Below are 26281 nucleotides of genomic sequence, written 5' to 3'. Positions count from 1 at the left end.
CAAGAGTCTACATACATTAAGCATATGCAAAGTAGAGAAAACCTCACACTCCAGTATCACTTAATACCTGTGGGCTGGGGGAAGGGGTGACAAAGACAGAAAGAGACACAGAGAAAGTGAGGGAAACCACTGAAGTGTAGAAACAGATTTTGTAGCCTTGTTATGAACACCTACTTGTATATAAGCGGCCCAATTTGAAGTGATTGCTTTTAAATTAATTTTATGCGGCTTCTAAGAAAATACTTTAGCAGACTATCATGTACCCATGCCAAAGACCAGACAGTGGCCTCACTGCACAGGGAGCTATCATTTGCTACAGAGCCAATTCATGCCTTTAAATTCACACTTAGACACACTTAAATTCATACTTAGTCATGTCCTTAACACCAATACTGAAGCTGATGAATTGTGCTAGTGTGTTCCCTCATCAGAAGAGCTTATGGCCAAAAAGAGTGGCACTAGCTTCTACAGTTACCAATTACAAGAGCATAAACCCCTTCTGAAAAAAAAAAAAATAAAATAAGTCATTGGATTGTCACACACCAGAAAAAAACAAATCATGTCTCTTCCCCAGCCATTTGGAAGAGTTGGGTTTACTTCCATTCTGCAGAAAGGACTTGTTGCTCAAGGCTTAGTTCTTCCTCAGTCAACCTAAAGAACATTTCCAAAGCTCAAACAAGCACCATGTACAGAATATGTTTAATCAATGTGCATACCAGCATCCCAAAGTTGTAAAGCAAGAAGGGTAAGTTTAAGTTCTGCTAACAATGATCAGATGTGGCAGACACAAGAGAAGATGACAAGCTCATTTCCTCCACCCACAGTCAATACTAAAAATGGAAAAATGACCACTGTGGTAAACAAGGCATTTCTTCCATTTTTGCTTGCCAAACTTCTTTGCAGAAGGAGAATTCAAGTGTGGACTGCTGTATTAGATGTGCACAACCCTGGAAGTTATCACATTCTTTTAAGTATGTTGGCCAGGGCTAGGAGTTTGACAGAAAAGGAATATTTGAATGGCTCTGCACTGACCACAGCATATCAGCTGCATGATTTACTAATGTAGCAACTACTTGCAGTAGCTTATGTTTCCACAGCAAAGCCAGACTGCCTGTGACGAGCAAGACCCACACTTACTAACAGAGCAGCCAGTCTTGGCAGGGGACAGAACAGACACAAGCAGTATTTGGAAAGAGGAATTTCCTTTGCCATTGGATCTGGCATAAAGAAAGAAAAGACACAAGATGTACAACCCTGAGTCAGTCAGTGGAACCAACCTGGGAGAAAGCAAGTGAAGAACTCGACACCAACAGCAGGAGAGACTGCATCACTTTTAAGTACTTAATGTGTTATCATGGAGCCAGAAAAATAATGCAAAGCAAGTGTTCTACCCCAAAAAATTACACAGAAGTACTGGTATTCAACTAAGTTTTCCTATACAAAGTAGATGAAGGGCCTGACCACACTATTCAGATGAGGACCATAAGTGTAACAGCCAGTCTTCTGAGTCTTCTCTCAGAAACATCTGCAGACTTTTTTTCCTCCCTGGTGCATGATTCTGCACAAATACACAGCTCTTGGTCCAAGGCCAAAGCTGACTTGCACCCAAGACACCTCTGAATAGAAGGAAACAAAGTTTAAGGACACAGAACTGCAGTCTTCAAACTTCTAAGATTCCAATTACAGTGGAAATGAGAAAAAGCTGTTTCCAAAATGGCTTTGTCAACAGTAAAGCAGTAAAACTTAATAAAAAATATAAAAAATCCTTGACTATTTATCAGCATTGAAAACATTATGGGGCGTTTCATAGCTTTAACCAACCAATAAAAGCTATGAAACAGAACAAAGAACTGGAAAAATGAGTCTGTGGTTTCAAGTTTACTTTTTTCTTATTTGTTTTAGAAGCGTCCTCCCTTCCCAAGATGAGTTAGTTTTCAATTCTTCCTACCCTTTAATTCATTACTGTTTACCACATGCCCTCAAACTAGGGGAGGAGGAGAGGTGGGTAACAAATGCACAAACCCCAAGACACATATAAATGAAATCTAAAGGCCTCTCCTATTCATTGTATCCAAAAGTGTCCAGAGGGATAAGAATGAGAGAGATGAAGATATTGCCACCTCTGGATTACAAGTAGCACCAATTAACACATTTTCACAACAGAGGGATTTTCTTACCAAGGCTTTCTCAAATTGCTCTTTTTGAACAATACCATTCAAATGTTAAGTTGCAGTGAAGAGAACATGCAAAACTACCCAAACTAGTGTTTCCAACAAGAAAGGAAAAAGAATTCCCATTATATTGCTGCCTTTTCTTTATTTTTTTTTAATTAGGCCTAGAGCATTAGCCTTATTTTTTCATTCCATGATCATCATGGATTTGTCCCTACTGCTATTTCAACTTTAGAGATACATAAGCAATTATGGCAACATATAGATTATTCTTTTTATATTGCTTTTAGGTCCAAATCAGTTGACAGGCACTCCTCTGGACAAGAGCCTCTTTCTGTACTTGTTACATTATGAGGTGATGAGGCTGCTGGCAAGCAGGCTTCTAGCTGGAAAGCACATGCTTGTGTCACCACATGTTCTAGTTACCACATTAAAATGACCCATAATTGGTCTCCTGGAAAGACCAAGTAAAGCACAATTTCAGACATCAAAATAAGATGAACAGGCAGGAATCGTGTGCTCAACCATCTTGGGAAAAAGACTTCTCAGAAGAGGAGCAAAGCCCAGTGCTGGTGTGTGGAGAAATAGAAAACCTTGGGCTGAAAAATCATCCCAGTTAAACACAGATACTTATTTGTGGATAAGTTAGCATACCATGCTCCCTAAAATGCTGGTTTGAGCCCTTCACATTTACTGCAACAATAGGCAGCAGATCCAACCAACCCAGTCTGCTGAACTGAAATTTCCCAGTCCCCATTCCGTTTTGGTACTGAATAAAGAAAGGCAAATAGACGACAAATTTACTTACAGAGTTTCAGTTTTTTCATACATATGTAACTGATTATTTCTTCCCTGTCTGCCCAAATACATTAGGGCTTTGGTTTGCATCAATAATTGCTTGAAAAAATTCCTTTCCTTTAATTATTGCAGTAGGTAACCATAAAAAGAAGCTGTACAGAGCTGACACAGCCATAGGAGACAAAAACATTGTACAAAGAACATTATCCAAAGAAAGTTGAAGTCGTAGTTAAAAATCTTAATCCAGTTAGCATCAGTGATTTCACTCAATAATGTTAAATATCATTCGTATTTAGGAATAACTTCTTCCATTGTACATATCTACCAAGTTATCAGTCTTTAAAACTAAAAAAAAAAAAAAATAAAAAATGTCACAGGAGTATTGTGCACAGATTTACTTGCCATTGCACAGTCTAGAAGTTCTGACATTTAAGATTATTTGAGAGTAAAGCTCTCTGTATTTTGTCTGTATTTGCAATTTGAAATGAAAAAGCATATCCTGCCTGTTTAAATTATTCTCAGACAGGTTGCCCAAAAAGATGATTTTAAAGATGCCCAAATGTGTATCAGCCTAAGGCCATATTGTACTTGCTTTCAGTTTCAAAGACCTCCTTTCATCTCTGAAGAATGGAATGTTGTTTACTGCTCAGGATGTTTTGCCATGTTATCATGAATGTATTACAAATGTTCTGCTTCTTGAACTAGAGAGTGTTTGTCAAAACCATTCTTTATTCTACATGAGAAGTCTTAAGCCTTTTATAAATCCTGCTCAGATATATTGGGACACTTAAAAACATTTAAATCTAAACATCCTTCTCAAGGATTGTTATCCTGCATAATTTCACAAAATAGAAAAAAAAAAAGGTCTGCAGAGAAATGCTTTCCAGTAGCATGAAGCCTAAGAACTAGGCACTGGAATGTGAGCTTGCATGCAAGAAACAAAAAGGGTTTCACTGCCAGAATTACTTTCACCTACTGCCCTTACAAATCAGTCCAGTATGGCAACCATATGAGAAGCTGCTTACAGTACAGCAGGTAAATTTGTGACAATGGAATGTTATCAAGATTTCTGGTCAGTTTTAGGCGTGTTGTGTCCACATTCTTTTGAAGTGGCATAGTAAATAATGGATAACCAGCTTTCAACAACATCACTGTTATCTGTCTCGCTTTGGCATAATCTCGTGAAGCTTTTAATAAAGCAGACATACCACAGATGATGAGAAATAACTGAAAAGTACTTAACAGGCAGACTTGTTAAATATTCAGAAACAAATCCGACAATAATTACAGAAAACCACTATGAAGAACAGGAATAGTTACCTGATAGAAGCTTGGGGGAAGATGAGAAAAGCATGGGGGAAACTGTTCTTGTGCTAGACTGATTTTTTCAAGTTTTTCCAGTGGTATTAAAAAAAAATAACCATACATTTAGCTTCATGTGAAAGTGCATTAAAAAACTTCAAAGAAGAGAAGAAAAGCTGCTCAGAAGCTGTGAACACTGCTTTCTGCAGCTTGTTTAGAGAAAGATTGCTTCCCTTCACTTGTGGTTAACAGGGAGTATTCAAAGACCTAATTCTGTATCCATGTCAGGGAAAAAAATAAGTTAAAAATTCACTGAAACAAGTCTATCTCACCTGCTTAGCGAGGCCTCTTGTCACAGTCCAGATGAAGAAAAAACGACAGGACAGTTGTCACCACTATCTCAGTTACAATGCAAATAACTGAGGACAAGGTCCTCCCAGACTCTGCTATGCTAAAATGACAGAGTATTTTCAATCCTACCATCTATTTAAGCTTCCCAGACAACAAGAATGAAAAAGACTGAAGGTTCATCAGAAAGGACAGCTTTACCATCACTGCCTCCACACAAGAGTTGCTTTCCAGGTTCCTGATCATTGTGATTATGTCAGGGCAACCAGCCTTTCACCTGAGCAATATTGAGGCTTCATGATAGAGGGGCAAAACTGTCAGTAACACCAATTTCTCCCATCTCCAGCAAAGATGATGACCTCTAACAGAAGTCTCCTCAGGATTTGTGCAGCCACAAAAGCTTCCCAGGCACCAGGAACAGTTACTCTTCAGCACATTGAGAGATTTGCTCAGATAGGGTTTGTTAAAAGCACTTTCAGTATCCAACATGAGCCATAGAAGACCATCTTGAATGGTCTAGCTTTACTGACTTATTTACTACTTTTTAGGAGAACCTAGCCAAGGTGAACTCAGAATATTTGAGAAGAGTCCCTATGCATTGTGCATAGATTAATGTCCACAGTCAAATGTCAAATCAAGAACCATTCCAAAAGCCATCCAACCCAGAAACTGTGAGTTCACCTGAGAGGCCATGACAATTAGCCATTGTGGAAGGCCACCACAGCTTGGTTACCCTCCACTATAGTTGGGAATTTCTCTGAGTCATCATTTCATTTAATCCTTTACACACAGTGCTCTTATGCATAGTCTTTCCTTTAACACACAATTACACACTCCCATCAAATTTACCAGAAACAATCCTTTCAAGCACCAAACACACAAACTAGGTTTCTTACAGAATGCAACAAACCATTCTGTGTGAGAGAATTCACACTTCTTCCTACAGGGAAAGATAAATGTAATTCAGTATGAAGATGTAACACAAGGCAAGTCATTGCAAGCCACGTCTGTACCTCGAGCCCAGATCCAATGTTCAATGAATCCAGTGGTCTTTTCTTCCTTGGTCCAATGGCTGCCAAAGCTGTGAGGTTGGCTTCTCTTTGTTGCATCTGTGCTAATTCCAGCTGTTGCATCTAATTTAAAAAGAAAACACCTATATTAATTATTATACACATTATGTTCAAGGTTCTTTTTAGAGCTGTTTCAGACGGCTCTGTAGCTCCTACAGAAACAATGTGTTTCACAGCATCTTTCCCCTCTTTCTGGTCACTTCTGACCAATTCCAGTACTCAGTCATGCCTGGAGCCCTATGGACAGCACTGTTGAACTAACACCTTTTATGGAGACCACACTGTGGTATCAATACGGCCTTAACACGAACCTCGTAGCTGCTTCCTTACCTCAGAAGGTTTGTTGTTTCTGCTTAATGGAAAATCTTGGTCTGAACTGGTTTATGAAGCTGGATTAGTATTAAAAATTGAAGTTACCAGGCTATGTGACCTGGTTTTATTCTTATTTCAAAATCTCAATTCCTGACTGCACAAGGAAGATACCCAATTTCCTCTATCACCTGAACTCAGCACTTAATATTGCTTTTGTGAAACATTGTACTACCCAATTTAACAGGATGCTGCTAGCTGACTGCTAGTCTTTCTTTTCCCAGTACATATTTGAATGTTCAGGAACATCTGAAGCATGGTAGTGATACACTGCATTTTTATTTTCGCTCACCTCCAAAACTGTTGAACACTAAGGACTCATTAGAAACAACCTTCACCTGGGTTAGGTAAACTTGGGATGGGATAGAAACCCACAGTAAAGAGCATTTTAAAAAGTTTTAAAAACATTGTTTAAAATAAAATTTATTCTTGTATTTTGAGATACATTCTATTCAATAATTATTGACACCAGCTGCTCTGGAGCTCAACTCAGTCAAGTCTGCTGACAGACTTACTGTCTTAGATCAGCCACCTTGCTAATACAAACACACTGCTTCCAGATCCACCAGCTGTCCAACTTGGAGCATGGGTGGAGAAGGAAGGTTTTCCAAACATAAACCTCTAGGTGATGTCAAGCCTGGGATGGTCTGACCTGCAACTAGTGAAGATAGCTCTGTAGCCCACATCCTCCCCATTCCCAGGACTTAGAAGATTGCTCAGATGGGGATTCTCTGCATGGATGTGTGTGCATGTCTTAAAAAAACTGAAGTACAACCATACCATGGGTAGGAAAGCATCCAAATCTCCTCCCATCTCCTGTCATAAACCCAATGAATTACCTGGATTTCCTAACCCAGTCAATACAGATATCCTGCTTACCAAGCTTGCAACACTATGATTTTGCTTGCTTTTCAGCTCTCAGAAATCCCACTTGGAGAGGAAAAGAGCAGCTGATAACAACTGAGCTTGCAGCCCCTACATGGTGTTAAGTCCCCTACTTGCTACTACTTAAATAAAGAAGAATCCACAACAACAAAATACTTTGGGGCTCATGGGGAGTGTTTTGGGGAAGAGAGCTTTTGGCTGGGTGGTTTCTGGGTGGGTGCTGTTACAAGCCTTATTTTACATCATATAAGTAGACTTTAGTGATGGTGGCAGCTTCACATCAGGTACTGCAGCAACTAGGCTATTTAAATGAAAACAATATTTCAGGGCAAGATTCCTAAAAGGACAATGTTCCCTGGAAGAGACAAACTGCTCAAGGTTTTTCAGCAGAAATCAGGGAAAGCAAAATTTTAACAAATATGTTGAGAATAAAGTTTTTGGGGGGGTTTGTATGTTTCAGTTTTGAAAACAGCACTATTTGCAAGTCATCTTTGATCATCCAATGTACGTTTTTTGTACAATTGTAGTAGTACTTCTTCACACAGTAGTATTTCTTCAAAGCTAGACACCATTCACTTACCATACACACTAGTCTTGCTTTTGTGTGCAGTGTACACAATTAAAACCTTATTTATCAAAATTTACTCCATTCAGTCAGCTTGTTTTTATCCAAATACACAGGACTGCTTTCAGGAATACTTGACACACTATGAACTTTCAAACTACTAATATTTTGCAATTGTCTGAGGTTAACTCCAGCCAGCTTACTAGCATAAAATGTTTAGGATAAATTTTCCTCTTATCTCATATATAGATTAAATCTCATATCTTTATATTCAGTAACACACTCCAGCCAATAAGAGATGGGGGAAAGTGAAAATAAATTAAAAGAAAAATTTGAAACTTCGCAAACTGTGAAAGATTGAGGCAGGAGCAATAAAATGCTTAGAAGAAGCGTTAAATCTCAGCAACAAAATGCTGAGGTTTTTGGCAGAGGCACGTGCTGACTTCCAGCTGCCCAGGCCTCCAAGACCTGGAGCCACTCCTCCTTTACAGGCAGCTAATGGAGCATCCCTGCAGAAGTAAAGCACTCCTTCCTGCCAGCAGTGTAGTTCTGTCGTCACAATGGTCACAGGTACATCACAGTCTTCTTGCCATGAGAAGGGGCATTGCAACATGCCATGCACACAGCACTCCTCTGGGGAAAGATTAAACTCCTTAAGGCTCCAGTGAAAAAGAAAACCAGAAGGGGAAAGATGATTTGCTTTAATTTAGGAACCATTACACTCAACGTAAAACAACTTTTAAAACCATTAAACTTAAGACAATGCAAAACAAACCAAAAGACTTTATTAGTCTGTGTGCTGGCATCCCTGGGAAGCACCAGAAAACACATCCCCCTTCCCTCTCAACCCTACAAAACACACACCAACCAGCATTACTGCAGTTAGACTTGTCAAAAACGTGTGGCTGCTGAACACCTCTGGCTTGAAGCAGCATTGAAATAAGCCCCTCTCTCCTTTTCACAGCTGCTGTTGATGGGCAGCCATGGCCAAGTGTGACAACAAAAGGCGGAGCTATGAATTAAATACCAAGAGGGCTTTGGGTTGGCATCAGCATGGGGTGGAGGGGACTGGGCAAGTTGAGGCTCTCTTGGTGGAGCATCAGGATGCTGCTCTGGTTGAGGACTGGGCAGTGCCTTGGCACCATCACCAATTACACCATGGAATTCTAGTGGACCAAGCGTGCTGCTGGCACAGACACACTGTAGGAGGGAGCAATACTGCTGGAGGGCAGTGCTGGCAGAGATAACAAAGGAGAGAATGACACTTGGGAGACTGTATAAAAAAAGATGTGCTTTCTAGAAACAGAACTGATGCATCTTCGACCAGGCAGTTTCCAAGACAATGCTGGAATCACATGTCCTTATCAACATCTGCTCTCTCCAATACATTTTCCACCTCCTAGCTAATCAAAGGATTTTTCAAATCATGAAGAATCTCACCAGGGTTTGAAGCAAAAGAAGAAAAAAAAAATCATAGTCTTGTTGCATTCTACACATCTCAGGGATTTTTCTGAGAACATAATTAAGACAAATGAATTTAAACACTCAATTTCTATAATGGACTCAACAGATCCCCGTTAAGCGATATGGGCAGGCATCCAAATTACCCTGCTGAAGCCAGCAAAATCATCTTTTCATCAAGTTTTGTTCCATTAAAAATTGCAGATTAAATGTCTAAACATTGTGTGAGCAGTTAAAAGCACAGGATAAGGAGAAGACAAGCAGATAATGTCAAGGGATACCCGAGGATACTGGCTGGCTAACTACTGCCAGATTTTCCTAAACAAGATTAGGAAAGAGCAAGAGGTGACTGTGTGGAGTCAAATCTTTCTTCAATGGTTAGTTTTGTAGCATGTAAGTTAGGGAAGAAAGATCACTGCATAAGGGGCAGTAAAAGTAGTAGATACACTTTATTAAAATATAACATAGAGAAGCTGCATGGTTTCCCTTCTAGAGGTCAGTTTTATTAACATTGGTGTCTTTGAGTATGATAGGATACAAAGAGAACTGTCACACCCAGGTGAAATCATACCATTATCCTCATCTTGACAACAGATTGATCTTCTTTAAAGACCAAAGCATGTGATGGCAATTCCAGAGGAGCAGGAGGGAGCTGCCCCATATGTTGGACCCCCAAACTAGCAGGCTGCCCCTCAACCCGACCTACTTTCTCTGCTAAAAGATGCTGCTCTTCCATCACAACACAAGAACCCAACACATGCTCTATTCAGAATTCATTCCCCAAGAAGGGCAATAAGAGGGGGTGGGTTCCAGGCAAGTGGCAAATGAATGTTCATGCTTCCTTCCTGCCCTTTCCAATTTCACATATGCTAAGAATTGCAGTACAAAGAGTTCTAAAAACCTGTGTATAAAGATCAAATTGCTATGAAAATGTCTCAGAACTTGTAAAATAGTCTTTGTTGCTGCTGGCCTTTTTAATAATAAAAATAGGGTTTAAAGTCTGGTCTTGCAGCAAGCAGGAATCTCTAGGGTGACACAATAACCATTTTAGTTAATCTGACCTGCAGCAGAAATCAGGAAATAAGGTACGTTTCAAAGTCCTTCCTTATAGTGAAATGGCATTTGCAGCATGGCTGTAATCACACAGAATGAAAGGTTTTAAAATTGACCTCTCTGTTCTTCACTCAATCCTCTGAGAAAAGTATTTTTTTTCCTGCTCACAGAAACTCTCATGTCTCACACACCACATTTCAGAAAATACGCAAAATCTATTTTTACTGTTATACAACGACATTTTTGAGGCACTTCAATATTAAAAAATAAATTTTAAGTTGTATAAGAAGACAAGAAGTACTTCAGCTATGAGATGCTGAAACTTTTACTTAAAGCAATACTGCAGATTGGTTTTAAACCCTTTTGATTATGAAGGACATGATAATGTGGTTGCCTGCCTTATCAGAGCCTCAATAATGCAAGTTATGCAAATCTCGAGGCTTTCCCTAAAGAGAAAGAATCCCTTAAACACAACTGATGAAAAGTATACACTGCTATAAATGAAGTCAACTAATTCACAGCAGTTAATCCATGATGTGTACAGCAGAGGGTGGCTGTATTATCAAAGGTGGGGAAAAAAAAAAGAGTGTTATCTAGCTGAATACAAGTTCACCTTGGAAAAAGAGTAGATTAAAGTCTTTGTGTCTGGTCACAAAGTCCCCAGGACAGGATTCAGATATTTGATATAAGCTTTCATAGAGGACAAAGTACATGAAACATTTGCTCTTGAAGATCCTCAAAAAACAGTTTTACCAGGGAAGGTGTTTCTACAGGTAGAGATGAGATCACCTGTCTTAGCCAGGGCTCACAGAGCAGTAACAGGACTGAGGTTAAAGAAAAGCCAGACAGGCAGCCCTTGTCCAACAGATGACACGCCAGCCTCGTGCTGGCATGAGAAATTCATACCACTGTCTGCTTCTGCAGGCACTTCAATATACAAAGTACTAGGAAACAAATCTGAGGAGCAGAGAAAAGAAATCTCTCTTCATTTGAACGCTAGGAACTTATGCCTGGGGAAGAAAAAAAAAGCCGAAAAATTGTCTTGGCAATGCAATAACAAATAAATACAGCCCCATGGATGTAAATGAGCTCAGAAAAAATGCTGGCAAAACAGATGTGGCTAAACACCACAATTCTGGACTTGGTTATAATTAATATAAGAGAAATACTTAAACGTACATGTACAAGGTTTAATATTAAGTAAAAGTGAGGATGTCTCCACATATGACATTACAGGCAGATGGAGTACAGGAGAGATTAAATAAATATTTAAACTAACAGAAGAACTGGCAGGAAAGGAAACCAGGGAAGGCTGAAGACAACTTAATGTATGCCTAAGGGTTATGTGTGCTATCCAGCAATAAGTACATCAGGAGTAATAAAAGCACTAAAGTAGATGAACAAGAATTTTTATAAGACTTGCGGGGGGTGAGGGGGGGGAAAGAAAGGAATATAAGCATACAAAAGAGACAGAAACTCCCAATCCTATCAGCTCCCTCAATAAAGAAACTAAACAATAAATTAACAAATAGTAAAAGTCAAAGAAACTGTGACCAAATTTCAATGTCTGCCTTTTCTAGCTTGCATGTGTGAAAGAGAAACCTCAGGACCTCTCTGAGCCTTTTACTGCCCTTTACTGTGTATTTTTAAAGAACTAAATACTGAGGTACCTTTTTAATGGGTCCGCTTATCCCACTGAAATGACTTTTCTCTTTTTTGTATCCATTCTCTCTTTTTGACCAGCTTTTTCAAGCAAGGTTTCACTGGGTTTCATTATGTCCTCTGTTTAGTGCTTTGAAAGTTGTCTACTGCTCTCAGTCACTTCTCTCTTCATTGTCTTTGGAAGAAAGAACTGCAATTTTTTTCACATTCCCTTTAAGCATTTTAAGGAACTTGAGAAGAAAATGAAAAATAAACCTTAAAATCTGCTTTCAATCCCAAGCCTCTCACACTGGCTGTCATAAAGCTCAATGAGTATTACTGCCTCCAGCCTCTACCTTTCCTACACAAAATTTTCTGCCCTACAGGTTGAATGTGGCTGAATAGCAGACTTCTCATATGGGGGACATTCTCTGAGGAAAACTGACACTTGGAGGCTGCATATTTAAACATTTACCATCCTCTCCTCTTGCCTATAATGCAATTTCTCTTCTTGCAATTGCTTCCTTTCAAACTGTTTTAATTAGCCATACAATTAGTTTCCACTGACTTTTCCCTCTGTTGTAATTTAGATTTAACAGCAGAAAGGCAGAATAGCATGCACTGGTTTGAAATGCAGCCCTGACTTATAACAGAGCTGTATTTAGTACTGTAGATTTCTTTCAGGTTAATATCCAAGATACCTGCTTCAGTGGCAAGACAAGCCCTACCGTGGCTGTGTGCCCCAAGACCAGGTGCTTTGCCTCTCTAAAAGGTTGCAATTAAATGTTCTGGAGAACAACAGAACATTTTTCCAGGACATCCACAAAGTAATCTACCCGTAGGAGGAGGGGAAAAAAAAAAAGGTATTTTGAGTTGGTATTTCCTAATATATAATTAACTCCACACAAGAAAAAAATCCAGGGCACAGTGACTTCCTAACTCCTTATTTTGCCCACTCTTGGTAAGAATTTCCAATGTGTTGGAGGGCGTATTTCCTTTTACCTGTTTTTTTTTGTTTGCTTACCCATTATTGATACATTTGTGTGTTTTCTAGGACATTTGGAACGTGATTTCCCCTGTGCAGTCCCATCAGTTTGCCTTATTTTGAGGTCCGGGGAAGTTTTTGGGTGTCCAGCATCCACCATCAAGCTCTCTATGTGCTTTCAGACCCTGTTTAGGCTAATTTTGCTGCAAGGACAAGAAACAGACTACAGCACCCCACACAAATGCAACATATTCCACAGGTTTTGTTTCAGATGCTATCACTTAGGAGAAGACTGTTCAATGACCATCAGCAGGCAGGCCTGTCCATCTCATCATGCATCCACCCAACTCTTCTTGGCAGACAACTCTCTGGATCTTCATTATAATTTTCTTTTTGTACTTTCAGCCCTAAAGTTTCTTCTATTAGCAAATTTCTGATCCAAGGCCATACCAGTTTTATGTTCATTCTCTGTCTCTCAGACAAACTGAGAAAAGGCTATTTGCAAATCCAAGAACTCTTTTAATGGAGTTTTGTGGGGGGGCTGTTTTACACTAAAGACAGTTGTTGCCATCTTTCAGGCAGATGGTTTTAGGGTATCAGAGGCAGTGTCTCAGCTGCTCTTTTTTTACATTGCTTCAAAACACCAATATGACTGTCACAAACAGGCATTTGGTTTGCTTTGTAGCTCGCCCAATAATCTAACACGTCATCAAATTTCTATTCCTGAATTTCTACAAGACTTGTAACATACCAAATCTCTAATGATTGCCCTTTGTAATTTGTAAGGCTACATTGCAGCTAATGAAATTTATGTCTCTTTGATTATCATGGTTTGGTTTTCTTGTTTTTCAAAACATGTAGAAGCAGGTAAGAAACACTACAGAACAATAAAGATAATATAAATCAGGTAATTAGGCAGAAGCTCTTAGGCTGCCACTGAAGGCTCATAAAAAAGCCAATTGATAACAATGAGGTCTTGTTTTGTTTGCAGCAACTTGTACTTGCTTTTTTGAGAAGTTATAGTTAACTTCTGCCCTGCCACAAGAGTGGTCTTAAATAATTTGAACCATTGGGTCCAGAAGACTAGATAGAGAAGCAGCACAAAAGGAAAAAGAAAACAAAAGCTTGAAAATGTGAGTTGGAGGTGGTAGGGCAAGCAGCAAAGAATCAAGTTACACTAACTTATTACCTGAGAGTGTTAGAGGAAATAAGGGAGTTAGTAGGTTATATGAAACAGGAAAAAAAAAGATGGTAACTGTTGAGAAGGTACTACAGAACAACTAAAATTCAGTCATTACTATGTAAGACCAAGAACGCACTGGAATCATGCTGGCTCTTTGTTTGATGTTTTCTATAGGGGTTGTTTTGTCTCTACAAAAACCCTAAGGTTTCCCATTTTCTTCGTCAGTTGATACTAAAGATATTGAATTTTCTCAGCATCTCATCTACTGCCATCTTGTATCTGTGTCAAAAAATGCACGAGTGCATCAAGCAGGCAGGAACAAGGAGTGGAAAGATCTGTGCAATCCCAAGTGAACAGAGCTGCTGAGAGAGCAAAGAATGGGGCAGGCAGATCTGCTGTCCCTCAGGTGCTTGCTCCACACACTCCTCCCCTAGCTCAAGATGCAGCTGCTCCCCTTTATGCGCTGACAAGGTGACACAAGGTAAGAGCAGGGATAAAGGTGGCTACTATGGAAATAAGCAAAGATGCTCTCAGTGAAATACCTCTTCACCTGCTCAACACCAGCAGGTATCTTGCCCAGATACATTCTGAAAGGTTTGCCCAGGTTCAGCCTTAAGCTTCCTGAAGCTGTACTACAAAAGCACTCACTTTTGAATAGGAGGGACAGGAGTACAGGGAAACTGAGAAAAATTCCTTCACCAAAAGGGTTGTCAAGCATTTGAACAGGCTGTCCTAGGAAGTCGTTGAGTCACCATCCTTGGAGGGGTCTAAAAAATATTTAAATGGGGCACTTAGGAACATGGTTTAGTGATGGCCCAAGACTTGGCAGTGCTGGGTTAATAGTTGGGCTCAGTGATCTTAGAGGTCTTTTCCAAACTAAACAATTCTAAGGGATCAGAGTTTTTATTTAGAATTATAATACACCGTTTAATACTGACATTTTTACAGGTCTTCTGCAATGAACTGTTCATATGGCTGGCTAGCACATTTGACAGTATCCTATACCTACTCAATTTAGGAAAGCTCATTTCAGGAAAGGAGAAGAAGGCACAGATAAACTATAAATACAGCAACAAGAATCACATTGACTGAACATTTTCTTTGTAACTGGAAGCATTGTGGAAAGTAGAACAGGAAATAGCAGAAACCACCTAAAAAAAGTCAGGGTTTAATAGTGCAAACATCATGGACAATGAGAGGGCTGCATCCTCTCAGCCTGAAGAGGCAGATAAAGCAGAATGAAAAACAGGGGTAATTTACCCAGACTGTAGGAATGCCACGGCACAAAGAGCTGGTCCGTGAGGAGAGCAAGGACAAAATTCTTGAGTGCACAAAGCAGCAGCTTGGGGCAAGCCTTGCAGCTGTCTCAGAAGGAATGTGCACTTTCCATAGGTATTAAAATCTGCTGAAACAGGTGAAAGAGGGAAATAAATACAGACTTAATTCATGGCAAGCTACATAGGCTAAGAATATAGGAAAGTAAATGACTTAGCATAGGGGAAGTTTGAGGCAATAGGTCATGCAAAAAGGGATGAAAAGGTCACAGCAATTATGTATAGCCCTTTGGATAAAAGAATCCACTGCAGAGTCTCTGGATGTACTTCCAGCAATGTTAAGATGTTGCTTCCAGCTACTGGATGACAGCACATCCTGGATTTATAAGTATTCATTGTCAGGATGTACACCCTGCATTTTGGGAAACTTTGCTTAGAATGTTACAGTGCCATTACTCCACACCCTCTTCCTTCTCCCAGGGGGTCACCATCAACATACAAAAGACAGCTTTGAGGAAGGCAGGTCCATATTAATTCTTAAAGAACTATAAGCAGACAATCAGATCAAGCTTTCCAGCAGATACTCGACTGGAGTGACCTGGAAAGGATCTGATTCCAGCTGACAGAGGCATCAAAGTTTCCAAGTCTGGTTCCTTAGGACCGGACTATAACCACAACATGACAAGACAGACAGACAAGAGTAAGCCATTTCAAGCCTCCATCCCACTGTACACCATGCTTCTGTACTACCAGTTTTAGTCTTAGGACATTTGTTGATTTTTATTTTGCTCTTATTCCAGTCCTATGCATGCTTGCATTTTTTTAATGCAAATGTGTGCTGACCAGTTTTTTCCAAACTGTCAATAAAGTGCTAATTTTTTCCAGCTGCATGTGTTCTCATTTCCACTCTCCATCTTGAGATGGTCCCAGATGAAAAAGCACCACTGGCACAGAAGGTGGGTGTCCCCATTCTCCGTGTGAAGCTTGGAGAAGCTTCTGGCTGCCTCATTCTCTGGAGAACAAAGCAGCAGGACAGAGTTCTTTAAGTGAATATCAACACAAAGATCTGTGCTGCCCCAAGAGGCACATCTGCCTCCTCTTCTTTTGGTGGAGCAGTTGGAGACTGTCATTCTGGGAGCAGCACAGCATGGAGAAACACACAGGACAAAGAGTGATGCAGGTTGTGTTAGTCTGGCACAAGATGAGATGCACTGAAGGAGGGGAACTCAAGACATATTAGAACACCAAGCACGAAACTTATATGCCTTCCCTGCTCTGTTGGCTCATTTTTTTGTACACCACTATGCCACTTTTTAAAAGAGATCTCATGAAAAATATCACTGAATCTAATCTAACCTTCTTTGTGCTCTAAATATGCAAACCACAGAATACTTTTAATGATTTTACAGATTATTGTTCAGAAAACAAGAGAAAAGAAGCTGCATAAATGAATTACTTTGCAGTCTTTATTAAAAGAAAGTACATCTAGAAACAATCAGATGATGCAGAGGTAAAGTCACCTACAAAACAAGACAGATTAGCATCACCCACTGATTGTTGATCCTGGTGGCACTAGAGGCAAACTGGGAAGGGCTTTAGGGCAACTTTGTACTCACAGACTGTAGCAATGAAGAAAGAATTGTAAGCAGAAACAAAGAATTAAAAGATAGATAGTAAAGCAAGTTCCTTCTTTCTCATTTTACAAATTTCATCTACTGTGGTGCAAATCCAGAGCATTGATTCAAATACTATTTTACTGGATTTCCATTTGTTTTGCCTGGGCTCCTACATTAATCCAAACAATAAGGGCCTTTAAAGCATTCATAAATAACCTGCTGCTGCTGGCACCTAGGAGCCAAGTGCAGCAATGTTAAGCAACAACAAATTTCATAGTTCAAGAGGCACAGTTAAGGAAAAAGGTTGCTCAGAAAATCACTCTCATTTAGCACAAAGATCTTTAAAAATTGCATGAAATCAGTCAAGTAACTATAGAAACCAATTTCTTCAGCTCTGTATCACACGTCTCACACCTCAATTGTCTTTATTATCGTCTGCTGTCAGATCCTTAATCAGAAATGTGAACAGGCTTGATGATTTATTCAGCAGGGACAAGAATCTGTAGGTCAAGTGAAAAATTTCACACACACATACACACGCACACACATCTTCAACCTTAGGTACTTTCATTTCATTCTGTTCCCAGTAGCTCTGGGGGCAACTCCAGTGAGATCCAATATTAAGGCTCAATTAAAATAAGCTCCAATTAGTGGAGCTTTTTTCTCTCAGGCTAGAAAAGTCAGGAAATGGATATTGGGAAATGTAAAAAGTCAGCTACTGAGAGGAGGCTGCAGACATAAATGAACTTATTTGTTGATTTCTACAGTTGCTATGCAGAGGCCTCTGGGAGTAAAAGCTTAACCAGTCTAAGCTATAAACTAAAACCCCTGCAGCTAAACATGAACTGTGTGAAACAAGGGCTCCATTCCAGAACAGAAAACTGCTGGGCCCAGAAAATTAAAAGCCAGAGGCGTTTTCCATTTAAAACTAAATCCCAGTACCGCCTCCCAGCCAAAGAATTATAAGCAGTATCAGATTTACAAAACGAACAATTACCCTGGAAAAATGTAGCCTATTGTACAGTCCCAGATGCTAAATCTCAAAGTTTCTTTTTTTTTTTTTTTCTAATCCCACATTATATTCCTACCAAGTGTACTGCTGCAGTTTACAAAGGACTGTTTCGAGACAGGACTGAAACTGCAAAAATAAAATGTTAAAAAAAGAGAGCTCATAATTCATTGACCTCATTTGAAGCACTGCCCTTGCCTGTGGCAGTTCCTGTCCTTCCCCAAGGCCTCTGCAAATGGTATGCAGCAGCAAAATAAACCCTGACCTAATTGCCAGGACAGGGCTGCCAACCTTCTCTCAACACACAAAGGCAAGCATGGTAACTGGAAACTCCTACCTCTTTTGCTTTCTGCTTTAACCGCAGTTGCTCTGGATCTTCTTTATTGGAACGGCTCTACCAAAGGAAGAAGAAAAAGATTGAATAGAAATTACTGGAGTCCAAACACCATCCTATCTGTTAAATATTTAATAAATGACAGTTTTCTCTGGTGATTGAAAGATTTAGCTCCAGGGCTGAATGCCTCAATCCAGACTGGCTTCCATCCCCCTCCACGCATATACGTGCACACCCCTCCTCATCTGGGCCGGCTGCCTCTGCTCTAGCCAGAGGCAAGATTAAGCTGAAAATGATGCTAACACTGTCAGTCAGGTCCAGTCTAGGCATGATGTTGTTCATGTCAGCAGCAGACACTTAAAAAGGACAGGAAGTATAGGAAAGAAAGGGAGTTCTATTCATGCAAGCACAACACTGTTCGTTCAACTCTAGATTAGGCTTCCACCCAAGCAGCTCCAGAATTCGGCTTGAAACAAAACCAAAAGAAAAGAATCAACAGAAGATAGTCAAGTCACAGCTGATGAAGCAACATCTACTGTCCTAGCTTTTTTTTCCCTCCTCTTCCTGAGGGGAAGGAAGAGAGAAGAAACTTAATTCTGTACTAGCAACAGCTCCATCAGGAGTTCATGGATGCTGTGGTACCAGCTCCAAGGCTAGCCCTCTGAAAAGGGAAAACAAATACACATGCAACAGTGGTGGATCTCATCAGGCTTCTGTTTCAGAGGCAAAAAGAGATACAGGAAGGACATTTATAGATTGTTACTTCATTTTGACCAGTAGAAATAATCTCATAAAAGTAATTCACCATACATTTCAAAGAACTCTTGTGGACTATTGAAAAAAAATGTAAATAGGTTAAATCCTTTTCTGTATAGCCACAATTGTCCTGAACATTATAGATTTTCAGTGACAGAATTAATGGTTACTATATTTAAAGCAGAAGTAGGAGAAACCAGAAGATGGTCACCAATCTAGAGGACATGACAACTTCCCTGGAAACTTACGAGTCTTACCTTGGCTGCTCGAAGCAACATTTCACGTTCCTCTTCATCTTTTCTCTGCTTTTCTAGGTGATCAAGCTTCTCAAGAAATCTCAGTTGTGCTCTGGTGTCACTACATACGATGTACTTATCACTCCCCTGAAAAAAGAACTTTGTTATAGACAACCAGGAGCTCATAAACCTAATGGGAACAATCCAAGAAGAACAACACTATTTTTCAAAGCTGAAATGTCTGGGCTGTTTTATAAAGACTTCAGGTAGTAGGTAGTTATTTACATGTCTCCTCTCCACTGAAGCATGTTCCAAGTGTCTGTGACTAGTAAGAGGTTATTGAACAAGTGACATTAAAAACATCCAGTCTATACTGACTATAATAGCAGAAGTCTTCCCTAACCTTAGACTAAAGAAATTTTGTTTTAAACCACCAACTTATTATCCAGTAAACATGTCAGGAAAGAAAAAGGAATTGTAAACCAGCAGGGCAAAATATCTTTTCTCCTTTGAAGAGAAAAAAAAATTAGAATTTGACATTATAAATTTCTAGTGCTTTGTGTTCTAGTTTCAGCTATTTAACGCAGAAGTTGAAACAAGCATCATCTGGTATTTCCAAAAAGATGATGGAATGTATGTATGTATTGGAAAGGTGGTCTCGAACCAGTTATAATGAATCTTAGGGGTGAAGAAGGTGAAATATATTATATCTGGTTTGTTATAGCTTTAAGAATAGGTATTTTTGCCTCAGTGAATCAAGTCCCAGGATAGCTTATGTTGAAAGGTAACCTAGGGAAGTCATCGGGTCCAGCCACCTGTACAAAGCCGGGCCAGTGAATAGTGATGATTAGCTTTAGTCCAACAATCATTGAACACACAGGACTGAGGTACTTTTGGTCTCAAGAATAGCAATCAGTAGTTTATTTTACATTCTATTTTTGCCCCAACTGGAAAGCCTGAGTTGGCATTTACTTTAGCTCAGAAAGGCAGAGAAAGGAAAGATCCAAAACGTGGTGAACTGGCACTGAAAAGCTTGGTTTTACTACTCTGCTTTTCCAAAGACAGACTTCTTGAGCCATGCGTTGGCCAGATGGCAATTAGGCAACAAAAGTCAAGGAGCCCATTCTAGATGAGGCATGTCTGTGCCACCTGTTTGTACCACTTTTTATTACACGTCCTACAGCTGTCTTCTTTCTGTTATTTTGTGAACTTGGGTTTTTTTTTTTTCCCTGAGAAATTTATCCTGAGGCATTTATCAGCTAAAACCACCATGTACTTTCAGAGTCTCTTCGTTCTATCTTATACCAGTCTCACATTGTAATGAAACAATTCTGACATACAACTATTCTAAAAGAAGCACAGGATATTTTACAGCTGTATTTTAGGCAAGGTTATATGTTAAGTATATGGACTATCCATGACGTCAGTTACTCAATTTTTAGTTTTCAAGGATACTAAGATACTATACTATACTGCTTCTTCTCACACACAGTTGTGCACTATGAAAAGATGGAAGGAAAGTAAAAGTTTTCTTGTGGAGCACTGCTGTCTCCTGATCTGAATTTTCACAACTGAGTTAGAGCATGAAATCAATCCCTTTTCTGGTATTACATCTGGTCCTTTTCAATGAGGTACCTCATTGTCACATATTACCAACTGTGGCTCAAAACACACCATAGACTGCAACCAGAGACTTTCCCAAGCAGCGTCTGTGGCTCTGCAAAAAAGTCCAACAAACCTTTTCCCCTCCACGTCTGTCACTGCTCAAGTCTTTTTTAACTGCTCTCCACAAAGCATAAGCTATTTCTGAGTCACTCTCAGTACATCAGTACAACTTGTTTTGAAGCAGCAGTTTATAATAATCCACCACCATGCCACAATCCTTTTAAAAGGACAAAGAAGAAAGCTGTAGTACCAGAAGATTATTTTCTTCCAAAGTTTAGAAGTGTTTCGCTTTGGAATAGCCAGATATTTACACATTTTAAGACAAATCCATGACCCTATACCAACCAGCAATGTAAGTCTCCTCAAGCAGAAGCTCCCCAATGCACTACCATGAGCTTATATGGGACAAGAAATAGGTGCATCTGTAACAGTATTTCAGCTCATCACCTGTTTTAAGATAGCTTATTTCAGGAATTTTTAAAAGAGGAACACCTGCAGTTATATTTTGTCCTACTCAATGAACTTCTCTGTGGCCATTTAGCAGGGAATTGCTGAGACAGAAAACATTACATTGTACCCCATTGTATCATGACTTGTAGCCAGTGCTGTTATGATGAAGCATTATCACCCACATCCCACGGCCCCTACAGATATGCAGTTCAGTGTTGTGGCGTTTCAATACTACTGCATGAGGGGAAAATGTTCCCATGGAGCATCACTTATAGCTCAGCACCACACCATGCCTCTCGGAGCCATGAACTCAGGGCCTCCAACCACAGGAACATGGCAGCTGTTTCATGCTGGGATGAATCCACATAAAAACTCTTTCCCTTTATGGTTTTCCAAAGGCTCTAAAAGAGCACTGCAACAAGAGCTGCATCACAGAAAGCAGCTCCCAACCATTTGAAAGACCATTCCTACTTCACATAAAGAGACCACCATCATAGTTTTATCCCAATTAAGTCAATGACTTCCAATTATAATTTCTTTTCTTAAATTTAACAAAAAAAAGGACTAAAGTTGACAAGTCTGCATGATGGCACAGCATGAAGCTTTTACCCTGCCAATTCACTCTCTCTGCAGGGCTATCTATCAGATGAAAGCTGCCAGGCATGAGCTGAGTAACTGGGAAGAAGAGTTTCCTGACTATGATTCCATGAATTACTGGTATTTTTATACCAACTCCCACCCTAACAACAGCTACTTTGGTTTCACCACAACTACGCCTAGTGCTGTCTTTCTGTAATGAAGATAGGCCAGTACAAAACCCCTTATGGAGCAACCACCCAACCCTCCTGGAAAGACACTGGGAACTTATCTGACATAGATGTAGCCCACATCATGCAGGGGTACCAATCAAAAGCCATGAGGGAAAAGAGAACAGGGGTAAGCACCAGGGCAGATGGAATACAGGGCTGTATAAATATCTATATTAATACATAACGGGACTCCAGCACCCTGCAGTGCTCTCTTCTTGAACTTTAGATTCCTAAAAGCCTGTCAGCATCTCTCACAATAGCATTGCTCACAAAGGTAATCCTGTAGGACATTCCTCTGTCACGTAATACCATCTTCCTAACAAAAGAGGGGATCTGTGCCTCTAAGATTACTGTGCCCGTTACTTTTGATTTTTTGTTTGTTTTGCTTTTGAGAAAAGAGGAAAAGAAAGCCAGCTTATTGCAATCTTATAATCTTATCACTGCTTCTGGCAATTCAATCAGACAAAAACCTGTTTTTCTATTGCTTTAGTTCAATGAGAAAGAAACTAGCCCTATCCAGCCTACTGTCCAAAACCATTTCCTTCTGTTCTTGGTGTCTGCAAGACACTATGTCCTACTGGTTACTCTGGACTTCAGCTTCCTCCTCAGTTTTGCTCACAAGCTCAATAGTACGTCCCATTTTGGAGAAAACAACGTACAAGTGCAGATTTCCAAAGTCTTTTCATACAGAACTCTGTACTTGTTCTGTATTGATTTTCTTTTCTTTTACATCTTCTTCCAGGAAGGAACAGAGTACTCCTACTGCTTCAGAAAACACCATAAATACTCAGAAGTTTCCAAATAGTTGCTCCTCTTTACTATTGCTGCTCCAGTGCTGAAAAGCCAATAAAAAGTGCGCAGTACAAAAGTAATTCCTATTCCATCAGTTGGTTGCTCTTGTTAAATTTCATTAAGTATAAAGTTCTTGTAAAAAAACTCAACCTGAACAAACAGGAAACTAAGAGTTGACAGATACATTTGCTTCTCACTTTTTTTTTTCTAAAACAGCTTCACATTGAAAGATGTAAGGATTAGTATCTTGCTATTGAATGACAAAAGAAAAAAAGAAAGCTAGTTTGGCCAGTAAATTATCACTTCCCATTTGCACCATACAAGCATCTTAAGGGATACTAGCTCACTGGGACACAATATACTTTATATTGAATGAAGCTAAGAAAAGACTTAAAATGAAAAAAATCTTAAGATGAAAAGGGCCTCTGCCTTCATGGAGCACTTTCCAAAAGTAAAATAATCAATTCAGTTTCCCAAGGCTTTTTACTGAGCCAATACTGACTGCAATTCCAACAACAGTAAATGCATAAGGAAAACAGAAGTCCCTAAATCAACCCACCATCAAGAGCATTCAAAGTCAGCTTTCCATGTACCATGTAAGAGACTTTGTACAACAGCCACCATTGCTATGGAAGAGAAGAAAAATATGCATTCAGTCTTATGCTGGGTTTTAAGAGCACCTGCCCAACAAATCAAAAGGAACAGTTATATGCTGGGCTAGACACAACTAAAATCAGCCTTTGGTAGATACTGAGAAGGCAAATGTTGCCTGTGATGTGCCCACACTTGGAAGAGGTTTACCTTCAAGGCTGCAAAGCAGGAAAACTTTGAGCAAAACTTGCTAATGATTTCCTTTACCTTGTGGGTTGATACTCTGTGCCGAGCAATTACAGTTAGTTTTTCCAGGAGCCCTCGTAATCTTTCCTGTGTAGCGTGGGAGATCAAGTTCACAACATCAGAGTTAAGTTCCATAATGTCATGCCTTTTACCTGTGGAAGCAGAGAAAATCCATTACGTGTTTTAGTAGTAGCTGATAATTGAAATAATTAGCACAGCAGGTATTCTGTTCCCCCTGGAAGTCATACCCATTATGAATAAAGGTTTGGAGATTATGATTTTCCTGGTAAAGTCACAACTTCAAAGATCTTAGACATTACATTAATAAAACTTAGCCTGGAGCTTCAGAAAATATAGACATTGTTTCACTTAGCCTCCAGAACCACTCTCCTTGCAAGGTCATTTATAGGACAAAGTTAATAAGAACACAAATCAAGCTTCATGTTCAGGGAGGGGGAGAAGCGGTAGCTGTAGAAATTAGTGCCATATTCTGTTAATTCCAGTAATTAAAAAAATACAGAATTACATTTTGCCCTGCTTGACACCGTGCTTGTTAACAACTCATGACATTTATTTGACGAGCAGGAACGGGTTTTGCAGCGCACTCCAGGCACACGAGACCCTCCAAAGTGCCTTGGCCGACCGACAGGGGCAGCCAGACCCAACCGAGCCACAGCAGCTGCTGGGACAGCGCGCATTCCAGTCCAGCCGGGCTCCTCCTGCCACCACCTTCAACCTTTCCTCCCGGGCTGCTGCTGAATCTCCGCGTCTCAGCAGCTGCGACCGAGGCTGGTGCCAGCTCCAGGCAAGGCTGTGCTGGCCCTGCACCCAGAGCTGGGCATCACCTCTGTGACCTTCCCGCGGCTGCAGGCTGCCAAGGAGAAGCCTTCCCACGGCTGACACTATCCATCACTCAGCGCGGCGCCATCGAGACACCTGGGCGGCTGCGGCTTTTCCCTGGTGGGCACGGCAGGCAGCAGTTCCACATGCCTCATACGCTGTACCTGTCAGAAGCACTTTCCCTTGCCCTGCACTGCATTTACAGCAGCTGTAATACTTTATGATGCAATATACAGCAAGCCTTCAAAACCCATTTCAGTATTTACTGCCAAGTGAAGTGTTAAGAATGGATAAACAGCGCGCTGTAAAAAAACTAATCACCTATTTCATTTGCTTTTGCTGCTGTAACTGAAAATGAATGACAATCTCACAAGGCAGGGAGAACCTAGAATGTTTTCCCAGATACAATCAAAGCACTCCCCTTTTTGATCAGTAAGCACTGGCCTGTAACTTAACTGAGTGCAAAGCTTTTTTTGCTCAAGCACCTTTAAATACTGCAGCTCTCACTAGACTATCAGATTACTCAAACACCAACTTAAAGACAAAATAAAATCCCCCCAAACCTCAAGACCTCCCTATACACACATTTCTTAATCCAAAGATGGCTCGGTTCAAAAGCAGACATGTTAACTTTCTGAATTGCTCTACTCTCTGGCAGCATTCCTTTCCTTGCAAACAAGCACTTATCATTTATAACATGAATTATTGATATTGCTATTATTATCATTATTAATTTGGAACAACTACCATTCTAGCTATGAAACAGCCAGGCTTTTATTTTCCATCTTTCAACAGTGTCTTTACACCCACAACCAGCAAATTATTCTAGAAATACTCTGTCTGTTTTTGCAGAGCTCTTTATTTTTCCTAATATCCACTTCCCACAAATGACTGATTCATCTTCTACTGAACTCTGAGAACATCTTCTGGGCACCAGGTCTGATGTGCACTTTCCCTTTGCCACTGGTAACACAGCATTTGCTATGCCCCATACAGCTCGAGATGACACATCTGGCCGACTGGGGCAGGAGCACCAAGGTCACAAGTAGCATTTGCAGGTTATGTGCTTGTCACAGGCTGGCTGCTCACTCTGGACTAAGAACCAGTTGTGTGTGGAAACAGAAAGACTTTGTGAACATGTGGTTAAGCCACTGTGACAGAATTGTGACTGTACATTCAGGCTTTCCTGGATGCTCAGCTGTAAAACTCAGTGTTCCAGTACAGCAAGTACTGGGCAGAGGGCACAAGCAAGGAGCTGAGCAACGAGCACAAAGTTTGCTGCTGACAAACAGCAAACTGGGACCAGCCAGTGCGCTGCAACACAACTGCATGCTCCCTGCTCTGACATAACACAACATTACTAAGCAACACTTATTATTTTTGCTCAAAAGAAATTATATCTGCATTAGAAACTTCCTGTAACACAGGCATTCAACATATATTCCACAGTATTACTCATTATACAGACAAACAGCTTAAACATCTCTTTTTATATAAAATTAACAAAAGTTTTTTCCATGAAGGGAGTCATAAACAAAGCTCTGCTCTGTGTGTACTGGAAGTTTGAAACTTCTTCCTAATGTTAGGAAGGAAGGAAAAGAAATGCAAAAGCTGTTAGGGAAGTCAGTGTAATGCAGCAAGTTAGAAGCTGCTGAGACAAAAAAGCACATTTAAGTGTTTTGATGCTAGCACCTTTATGGTTGTTAAGTGTTGCACTAGGTTTAAGAGTAAGAAAGGTGCTCACTTCTCACATGTTAAAGTGGCATCAGTTTCTTTTTTCTGGTTGTGCTTCATACTGTTTCCAGGTAAAGAAAACCTTAAAGGATAGCTGT

The 26281-nt window shown here is 40.1% G+C and overlaps 1 protein-coding gene across 1 annotated transcript in view; it reads right to left on the bottom strand.

Annotated features, from left to right (window-relative positions):
- Nucleotides 1–26281, bottom strand: part of TAF4B (TATA-box binding protein associated factor 4b) — a 70009-nt gene that overhangs the window by 6014 nt on the left and 37714 nt on the right. The window contains exons 11-14 of the mRNA XM_054517527.1: nt 23631–23761; nt 19078–19203; nt 18068–18124; nt 5633–5752 (exon numbers count right to left, since the gene is read on the bottom strand). Of these exons, the coding sequence (XP_054373502.1) occupies nt 5633–5752; nt 18068–18124; nt 19078–19203; nt 23631–23761 (434 nt within the window). The remainder of the gene's footprint in view (nt 1–5632; nt 5753–18067; nt 18125–19077; nt 19204–23630; nt 23762–26281) is intronic.

The sequence above is a fragment of the Molothrus ater genome, chromosome 1 (assembly GCF_012460135.2).
Source record: "Molothrus ater isolate BHLD 08-10-18 breed brown headed cowbird chromosome 1, BPBGC_Mater_1.1, whole genome shotgun sequence".
Classification (NCBI taxonomy): Eukaryota; Metazoa; Chordata; class Aves; order Passeriformes; family Icteridae; genus Molothrus; species Molothrus ater.
The sequence above is the reverse complement of the archived record's forward strand: the minus strand, read 5'-3'. Positions and strand labels throughout refer to the sequence as shown.